Source organism: Cornus florida, unplaced genomic scaffold (assembly GCF_030987335.1).
Source record: "Cornus florida cultivar Cherokee Brave unplaced genomic scaffold, ASM3098733v1 CherokeeBrave_3.0.0_Hap2_Chr02, whole genome shotgun sequence".
Classification (NCBI taxonomy): Eukaryota; Viridiplantae; Streptophyta; class Magnoliopsida; order Cornales; family Cornaceae; genus Cornus; species Cornus florida.
The window spans coordinates 40,782,165-40,792,861 of NW_026775572.1; the positions used below are offsets into that span (position 1 = coordinate 40,782,165).

The 10,697-nt window shown below is 37.9% G+C and overlaps 1 protein-coding gene across 1 annotated transcript; it reads right to left on the bottom strand.

The window, feature by feature from the left end:
• Positions 1-652: 652 nt before the first annotated feature.
• Positions 653-1,162, bottom strand: LOC132296110 (uncharacterized mitochondrial protein AtMg00310-like). Its single transcript, XM_059794349.1, has one exon. The coding sequence runs from the start codon at positions 1,160-1,162 to the stop codon at positions 653-655; it is 510 nt and encodes a 169-aa protein (XP_059650332.1).
• Positions 1,163-10,697: the final 9,535 nt, after the last annotated feature.

Genomic DNA, 10,697 nt, shown 5'->3' on the forward strand with positions numbered 1-10,697 from the left:
GCCAACCAAGAAGGAGAAATCATGCAGGAAAACCTTGATCAAGAAAAGCCCAAAACTCATTAAAATTAAATAAAGCTCAATCCACAATATTCTTGGGATTCCATTTGATTCCATTGAAACAAAAGTCATTTCTTGCCTTCCAAATCTACCAACACATAAATGAAAACAAACTGATAAGTTAGTTAAAATAATCAGCTTTCTTCCACTGATCCAATAAATTGCACCAAACCGCCTGCCAAGAACTAGAAGCCTCATTATTGAAGTCCAGACACAATAGACTATATTTCCAAGCAGCTAGAGCAATAGGGCATTTACAAAACATATGAAGAGAAGATTCATCTTCCAACCCATAAACTTTACAAATAGCTTCAGATACGACATGAATTTTTTTAAGATTCAGCATGACTGGTAAGCGATCCATACAACCTTGCCAAATGAAAAATTAAATCTTTCTCTTAGTTTTAATTTTCCAAATTTCCTTCCATTTGGGGAGAAACTCTTGATCAATACTACGACATGGATGACCTAAAGATCGAAAAGGTTAAAGATCAGAATCAATGACTGCCTTATAAGCACTTCGAACACTAAACATCCCATTCCAAGATAAACCTCAAATTTTGACATCTTCACCACCGAACTCTCTAAGTGGAATTTAAAGGATAAGCGCTGCATCTCTTTCATTGAAAATTCTGACAACTAAATCATACTTCCATTGCTTGAGATCATGGTTAATAAGATCCGCAACTGTAGAAATTGAAGAGGATCCGGGCTTGGGGGATGTCACAAAAAAACTATTCGGATCAGGAAGCCAGGAATCTGTCCAACAATCAATTTTACTTCCATCCACCACTCTCCACTTCCATGATCTACTCACAAGAGCTTTCGCAGCACAAATTCCCTTCCACACCCAAGAAGCTGACTTACGGCAATAAAAATTAAGAAATGAACAGGATGGGAAATACTTACTTTTAAGAAAATGAAACAGTAAAGAACCATCAGAACTATGCATTCTCCATGCCAATTTGGATAGTAATGCAAGATTAAATGCTTGTAAATCTATAAAGCCCAAACCACTAATAGCCTTTGGAGTACAAAGCTTCGACCACCCGACCCGCTTGATATGAGAACTCGATTCCTTTCCACTCCACCAAATATTCCTCATCTTTTTTGAGAGATTGTTACAAGTACAAAAAGGAAGTTTAAAGCACGACATACAAATAATTGGGAAGCGAAGCTATAGCAGACTTAATAAGAACTTCCCTTCCTGCTTTTGAAAGCATCTCCCCCTTTACGTGTTTAATTTTTGAACTAATGCGCTCCGAGAGAAAATTAAATGAAGCTAATTTGGAACAGTCAAGAATTGATGGAAGGCCCAAATAAGCATTTTTCCGACCATTTTCATCGATACCCAGAATGCCACTTAATTGAGATCGGAGCTGGGGAGAGACATTTGGACTAAAAAATGCCCCCGACTTATCATAATTGATTGACGACCAGAGAGAGCTTCATATTTAGTCAAAATGCTCTTAAGATACAGAGCTTCTTCGCAGTTAGCATGTCAAAAAAGTAAAGCGTCATCCGCAAAAAGGAGGTGGGTAATGGAAGGAGATTCACGGCTCACCTTAACCCCACTGATAAGATTTCTGTTAATGGCATTCTGGAGAAGCAAAGAAAGCCCTTCAGAGCAAAGAAGGAAGAGATGGGGGGAAAGAGGATCCCCTTGTCTCAACCCTCTAGAAGGAGTAAAAAGACCCCCTGTTTCACCATTGATTTTTATTGAGTATGAAACTAAACTAATACAGGACATCATGAGTTGAATCCACTGATCTGAAAATCCCCAGCATTTCATCATCTTCTTTAGGAATTCCCACTCCATACGATCATACGCCTTGATCATGTCAAGCTTCAAAGCCACCATTCCTGTTCTTCCTTTTTTCCTCTTAATATAATGCATCAATTCTTGGGCAATAATGATATTATCATGTATGATACACCCGGGAACAAAGGCACTTTGGTTGTGGCTTATCAGATCGGAGAGATACTGTTTCAATCTGTTTGCAAGTGCCTTAGAAAAAATTTTGTAAGAAACATTACATAATGAAATTGGACGAAAATGACAAACCTGTGTGGGATTCCTCACCTTTGGAATCAAAGAAATATTGGTTTGATTTAACTGCTTGAGAAGAAAGCCGGTATGCAAAAAAGAATTGAAAGATCTTACCAAATCGCCTGTAATGATGTCCCAATTAACTTGGAAAAAGAAGGGAGAAAATCCGTCCGGACCCGGAGTCTTCAATGGACCCATATCTTTTAAAGCCAACCACATTTCTTCTTCAGATCCTGGTTTTAGTAATTCTTCATTTATAGCATTAGTTATTTTAATACGGATCATATCCCAAAAGGAATCATCTATATGAAAATTTGCTGATGAAGAGAATAGATTAGAAAAATATGCTTCAATAATGCTTCTGATCTCTTGCTTAGAATCTTTCATTTCCCATAGGGATCTTCAATGCCAGAAATTGAATTTTTCTGTCGTCGAATCATAGTCTTTATGTGGAAATAGCTAGTGTTCTTGTCGCCATGCATCAGCCATGAGATCCTAGACTTTTGTTTCCAGTGAAGTTCCTCATCCCTCCAAGCTTTGCCCAATTCCATTTCAAGACAAAGACACAGTTGTCTGTCCCCACCATCCACCCCTTTTAACTCCGCTATTTGCCTTTGAAGATCATTAATAGTTTGCGCTAAATTACTCTTACGATTAGATTTCCATAATTTAAGTCGATTTTTGCAGAGCATAAACTTTTCCTTTAAAACAAACATAGAGGAGCCATTAACAGGAGTCTCCCAAGAACTTTTGATTAACTCTTTAAATGATTCCTCCTGAACCCATCTGGCGTCGAACTAAAATTGACATTTGGTGCCCGAGATTTCTTGATTAAAATCCAACAATAATGCTAGATGATCAGAGCCTGATACTTGGAGATTATTTAAAGCACAATGAGAAAATGAGCTCAACCAAGATTGAGTAGCCAAACCTCTGTCCAGTCGAGCTCTAATCTTTTTACCCGGTTCCCTATTATTACACCAGGTAAAGGGGTCTCCTTTAAAACCCAAATCCAGCAAACCACAATCTTCTACTAAACTTCTAAAGCTCCTAAGCATCCAGCTCCTTTGACGAACCCCACCTTTTTTTTTTCCTCGGCATGAAGAATCGAATTGAAGTCCCCCATTAATAACCACTTATGCCCAATCTGAGTCTGTAGTGAGCGGAGATAATTCCACTGTGAATTTCTGATACTGTCATCACAAGAGGCATAAATACCCGAGAAAAACCAATCACCAATCGGACCACCCTGTGAAAGTCGTTACTATCAATGACTTGAAGTCCCCAATTGTCTTTGTAAAATAAAGCCAAACCGCCCGATAAACCATTAGAGGGGATAACAAACATTTCAAATTGACCACACTGACGACGTAATTGCTCTAACCTTTCCACATTATTCTAAGTCTCAACCAAGAAAACCATAAACGAAGAGTATTAATTAATCTGCACAACTGAGAAACTGTTACGGGGTTCCCCGCACCCTGACAATTCTAGACGAGAACCTTCATGAAGAAAGAGTGATGGAAATTCGAATGAACCCAGAAAGAGGAAAGACAGTAATCAGGAATTGAGAAGGATAGAAACAAGTCCCCACCCAACGAACAAAACCCTAGACACAATAGAGAACAGCATACCACCACACCATAACCCCAAGTGCACATACAAACACCCCAAAAACTAGCGTCCACACAATCTAGAACTCGCCCTAGACAACCCAGCAAAGAAATCGCAAACCCGAACCCAAATTTTAAGCTAGCCCCAATCCTCACAGCAAGCCACAACACAGAGACCAAAAGAAACACAAACACAACCCCAACTATAATACAAGAGACAACACCAGCTAGCAGAAAAGAAAGAATAGAAGGAATACCTGAAAAAACACGAGCAACAGAGAAGAGAAGGGGCATCCTGAACCCACACACCAAGCAATCGGCAATCAGGTGGAAGAAGGAGTTCCAACCACCAACATCATCAACAAAATCGTCCCTAAACAAAGAAGCAGGCAACACCACTCTCAAGCAAAGCGCTGATCACAGAGAAACCTCAACTGCAGCGAGGAACAAAACAACCAGCTGATCAAATTGGAGAAGGAGATCCAACCACCAATAACAGCCACAAACCATCCCCAAACAGACAATCTAAAAGACACAACGCTTGATAGAACGAGCAAACCTCTGATCACAGAGAAACCTCAACGGCGGCGAGGGTTTGCAATCTTCTGTACTTTGTTGCTAGTCAATATGTTACTCTGTATAATGCATGTTTTCCTTTCCCCGTCTAAAGAATTGGGTAGAGAGCATATCTTTGGCATTAACGTACTCTTTTCTCTCTTTGTTGTGAGTGAAAACAAAAACAAAAAACAAACTACAGTATGTTCTCTCACTCAAAAAATGAAAATTACCACCATCTTGTAGTTTGAGGTTCTTCTGTAGTTTTACTGAACATGGCAATTGTTCTTTTTTCGAACTGTAATTTTATTTTTTGAACGGTGAAGGCAATTGTTCTTGTTAGTCAATGCTTGTAGGTGTCAAATAATGGCTCACAAAATTTTTTTCACACACAACAAAGATATGAAAAAAAAAAAAAAAAAAAAAAAAAAAAAAAAAAAAAAAAAACACAAGGACGAGTGGATAACTTATTATTGGCAATTTTTTGATTGGCCTATAAACTTAATGGTACATTAAACATAAAATTTGTACGCGAATATTGCAAATTTCACTGCAAGCCAAACACATTGCTCAGACACTATAGCTTAAAGCAACCGGTGTAGTGGTTGTTTTGCTAGCTGGAAAGTGAGAGGGGCGGCTAGTTTGTTATTTGGTATGAGGCTAGCAAATGGATCCCATGTAAAGAATAATTAAAGCAATATTCACGGATAACATACCTATTGCGAGTGATGACTGGGCCCACAAATTGCAACTGCTCTTTAATTTTTTTTTCTTTTGCTTTTTTGACCTTTACTATTTCTTTTTTATGTAATTTATTTTTATTGTAAAAATTTTTTTTATGATTTTGATTATTTTATTTTTTATTTTTATTTTCAAATAAATATGTATGATTTCTATTTTTTTGTCTTTTGATTTTTTTTTTTTTTTGAATTTGTCAACAAATATATAAGAATTTTTTTTTTTTTTTTTCAAATAATACTGTTAGAGATGGGTTTTTTTCTTTACTATTTCCTTTTATATGTAATTTATTTTTATTGTAAAAAAAAATATTTATGATTTATGATTTTGATTATTTTATTTTTTACTTTTATTTTCAAATAAATATGTATGATTTCTATTTCTTTGTCTTTTCAAATTTTTTTCTTTAAAATTTGTCAACAAATATATAAGAAAAAAAAAATTAAATAATATTTTATTCATCTCAACCAAACAATATGAAGAAATACATTTTACTCAATATTATCGTTAAACTTCTTCATTGTCAAATTTATTCCACAAATGCTCCATCAAATCTCTCTTGAGATCCTCATTGTTTTCTGCATTGCGAATCTACTGAGGCGAGTGGAAATGTGTGCTACAAAAAATGATCCGTCTCAATTGTACGGTGGAAAGTAAATCAGCTCATCCGTCGGAGGTGTTCATTCCAAAAAGTTAGGATCGCCCTTATCTTCTATAATCATATTGTGCAATATGATGCACGTTCTCATTATCTTGCTTAGGTCTTATTTCTTCCAATAATATACTGGTCCATGCATTATAGCTATAACAACCCACTCCACTATATGGTATGATATTGTTCGTTTTGAGCCTGAGTCCGCACGGTTTTACTATTGGGCTTTACCTCAAAATGCCTCATACCAATTGGAGTGACACACCTACATATAAGCACCCTTTCCCAGGCAATGTGAGATTGTGCACCCAAAACTCGCCAGTGTGGTAACCTGTCAGTGTCTCACACCCGCCCACAGGGTCATCACAATCAACCCCCCACGAAAGCCCGGTGTCCCGGTCAGCACACTTCCGACTGGATCTGGCTTTAATACCATTTGTAACGACCCACTCCACCACATGGTATGATATTGTTCGTTTTGGGCCTGAGCCCGAACGGTTTTGTTTTTGGGCTTTTATCACAAAAAGCCTCATACCAATTAGAGTGACACACTTACATATAAGTACTTCACCATTCCCTTTCTCAGGCGATGTGGGATTATGCATCCGTAACTCGCCAGTGAGATAGCCTGTCAGTGTTTCGCACCCGCCCATAGGGTCATCAGAATCCACCCCCTTTGGAGGCCCGACGTCCCCGTCGGCACACTTCTGGCTGGGTCAGGCTCTGATACCATTTATAACGACCCACTCCACCACATGGTATGATATTGCTCGTTTTAGGCCTGAGCCCGCACGGTTTTACTCTTGGGCTTTACCTAAAAAGGCCTCATACCAATTGGAGTGACACACCTAAATATAAGTACCCTTTCCCAGGCGATGTGGGATTGTGCACCCGTAGCTCGCCAGTGTGGTAACCTATCAGTGTCTCGCATCCGCCCACAGGGTCAAGCTACGGGTGCACAATCCCACATCGCCTGGGAAAGGAAAAGGTGAAGTATTTATATGTAGGTGTGTCACTTCAATTGGTATGAGGCTTTTTGGGGTAAAAGCCCAAGAGCAAAACCGTGTAGGCTTAGGCCCAAAGCGGACAATATCATACTATATGGTGGAGTGGGTCGTTACAAATGGTATCAGAGCCAACCGGAAGTGTGCCAACGGGGATGTCGGGCCTATGGGCGGGTGTGTCGTGGGTGGGTGCGAGACACTGACAAGCTACCACACTGGCGAACTACGGGTGCATAATCCCATATCGCCTGGGAAAGGGAAAGGTGAAGTGCTTATATGTAGGTGTGTCACTTCAATTGGTATGAAGCCTTTTAGGGTAACGCCCAAGAGTAAAACCGTGCCGACTCAGGCCCAAAACGGATAATATTATAACATGTGGTGGAGTGGGTCGTTATAATAGCCTACCTTATCTACAACACACCAAATGCCCATTCAATGTCCTTCCTAACGGCTTCTTATCTTTGAGCAAACAATTTCTCTTTTCCGGATGGTTTGCATCAAAGTTGCTCACTCAGGGTATATACCATCAAATATGTAATACCCCAATGTATCGTGATATCCATTCACCTCGTAATTAACCGGAGGCATTGTATCATTAATGATACGATTGAATACTCGGGAATGATCCAAGACATTCATGTCATTGTGTGAACCAACCATACCAAAGAAAGCATGACAAATCCACAGATTTTTTTGATGCAACTGTGAGTTGTACGCAGCGGAATATACTAGAAAAGTTTTGATTATTTTAAAACAGATCTGTGTCTTTACCAACTTTCTTTATTTTAGCAATTAATAATCAATATCATGCAATATAAAATAAAGCAAAGTAAAGTTAGAGATGGCACCAGGATTTTAGCGAGGAAACCCAGTTGATAAAATACATCAACTGTTTGTATAGAAAAAACCTCGTAGACTGTGCAGTCCAAAGTAAACCGATCCACTATGCTTGAAACAAAGTACACTGAACTTTAACTCTGGCTCACACTTGACGAGCCTCTTTCTATGTGCTTAAAAAATGAACTTTTTAATGCGAGAGGTCGCTTTGCAAGGTCAAAATATGAATGTGGTTTCGGAAGCCTTTCTAGTAAAATTTACATTTATAAAACCACTACTACAACTAATAAAGTATAGCGAGTAGGGATCGTCCACACAGATTATACGTGTTGGAATTTAATTTCGACTCTAATGTATCAATTGATTACAAATGAGGGTTGGGTTGGTTGATTACTCTAGAAAACAATTAATTAAAATGTAAGAAAAGTAAACTAGTGAGAGATAGGGATTTAAGAGATATGAAGAGAGGTCTTAGGGTGTTGGAATCACCACTAAGCTCATGTAATTAAAAATAGGGATTTAAGAGATATGAAGAGAGGTCTTAGGGTGTTGGAATCACCACTAAGCTCATGTAATTAACCACTTGCTTTCCATTAATGGGGAATACATTGTTGCAATCAAGATGTGGCCACAAACATAAACACAATTTGCATATAAAAGTGTGAACTATCCAATACAAGAGTGAATTGTCTACCTAACCAACAAGTAAACTAAGTGTAGAACAACCTACCAAGACAAAGGCATAATCCATCAATTAGTTAAAAAAAAATGAGTCTAATGAGAGCACACATCAATCTAGAGAATCATGGAATTTGCAATAATAAGTGTGGAGTATCAAACCAAGCAAAGATTGTCTACCTACCTACAAGCATGAATTAAATTATAGAATAACCCATCAAGTGTAAGCATAATCCATCACGTTTACAAACCCATGCAATGAAAACCCATGCTTAGCCATCACTAAATCTTTAATTAATCACACATAGGCATGCAACCAACATAGAGAATCTAGTGTAACGATCAATTACCAAATTATCACACATAAGACAACATGTAATTAAAATAGAGAATCATAAGGAATAATTAAATCAACAATCACAAGGCTAACCATTAATCATAACAATATATATATATATATATATATATATATATATATATATATAAATCCCCAAAAATAGAAATACAAGGGTTTAGATTACACAAGACTTAGGGCTCATCCAAACCCTAAGTGTAGATCTAGCCAATCATGGAGGAGGTGGATGTGGTTATGAAACCCTCAAGGGCAAGCTCCAAACATGGCTCTATTTTCTTCTTCTTTGAAGCTCTAGAGAGAAAGAGTATGTGGATCAAGAGATGTGTTCTTGAGATGTGCCTCCACTTCCCTCTTTTTTTCTAACCCTAATCTCTAACTTTCTAGAGAGAAGAACTAATGAAAATATAGAAATTACAATCTAAAAATATGAATCCCTTTACAAAAATGGTTCAATCTCTCATATATACATGGCTTTTGGAGCCCAAAAATGTGAGAACTCGGCCCTAGGATCTCCCCTTTCAAGCACAGCCCGAGTTGGTTCAAAATGAGCTTTAGATCTACTTTTTAATAACTTCTACGAACAGTTCGATCGATCCAACCAACAGTGTGATTGATTAGAGGTATGGTGTGATCGATTAGGGTTCAATCATTTAGAGGTATGGTTCGATCGTTCAGAGTTGGTTCGATCGTTGAGGATTCGATCAATCACATGATCGTTCCAACTAGGCAGTTTTTCAGCATCAGCCTCCTTTTGCTCCAGATTCTCACTAAGACTTAGTTTGAATCCAAAAAGGCCTTAATGGACTAAAATTAGCCCGTTTTAATATTATTGACCTAAAATAGACAAAAACATGAAATTAGACTAAAAACAGGAAAATAAGATAGATAAATGGACTAAAATACCCTCGCTTAGGTGCTAAAATGCGACACATTTGAGCACTTATCAACATCCTATCGTTCTACTAAACACCAGCTGCTAACAATCCTCTGGTTTTGCGACTCTCCGTCTAACAACAACTTGACCTCAGGCTTATACTTGATATTTGTAGAAAAGTAGCAGGTAGATTAGACAACACTCCACGAATGCTCCAACCCTTTCAAAGTGTGATCGCTTTTACTTCGATTTGTTCTTCAACTGTCTGAACTTGATGTAGAAGAAGAACTACTTTTGTCTGATCGATGTAGATGCAACACTGTATGATCACGATCAGGATTCGAACATCACAACTCTGAATAGGAAGACACAGAAAAATCAACTTTGATTTTCTGAGAGAAATAAACTTCTTAAGTCTTTGTATGATATATGAATAATGATGTAAAAGCCGTGAATAAACCTATGTGTCTGACATGGTTTATATAGAGGTTTGTAAAGTCCTATTCCTTCTGAAAATAAAGGAAATTTCGTGCATAGGACTTAGAAGGAAAGTTAGATAAAAAAAGGAATTAAACAGAATAAGGATACTGGAAACCTTTTGCACTCAGGACTCCTAGAACCGATTCCCAATCTTGGTACCGGTTCCCAAAGGATAGAAAAGAGTTTCTCGAATCTAAGCTTCTGGAACCGGTTCCCAAATGCAGGTACCGGTTCCCACTTAACAGAATCCATCTTGAACTTGAATTTTCTGTATTTTTGAAACTCTGAAAATATACCATCTAGGTAATTGTGTCATAAGTAGGAAATGATGTCATAATGTGTTGTTCTTTCCTTTTCGATGATCAACAGTACTTTCCTCTTCTGAACAACCTCTGAATTCCGTAGTCGATGTCGAGTCTGATATGGTAACTGAAATTACAACTCGAATAGGACTTATTTTGTTACAAAAATTTGTTAATTATAAAAACATATCTCACAACAACTGCCTCCAATATAAGGGTAGGCTTACGACCTTTCCCCTTGTCTGTGCCATGCCAACCTTTATGGCAATTTTTCATTCCCAATGCATACAATCTATAGAGTCAAGCACACCTGGGAATCCTCTTTCTCCCCCTTCTTGAAATAAAAGTGCAAGTTCACCTTGGTTTGGCGAGCGTATGTATTGCTCCGTATACAATGCAATTACAACATCACAAAATATTTTCAAGCTTTCGATCGCAGTGCGTACTCCAACCTTTATGTACTCATCACAAAGGTACACTGAAATTCCATAGGCGAGTATAC

Bases quoted from the DNA above. Each gene is read 5' to 3' on its own strand.
- LOC132296110 (XM_059794349.1), bottom strand. From the start codon at position 1,162: ATGAGGAATATTTGGTGGAGTGGAAAGGAATCGAGTTCTCATATCAAG.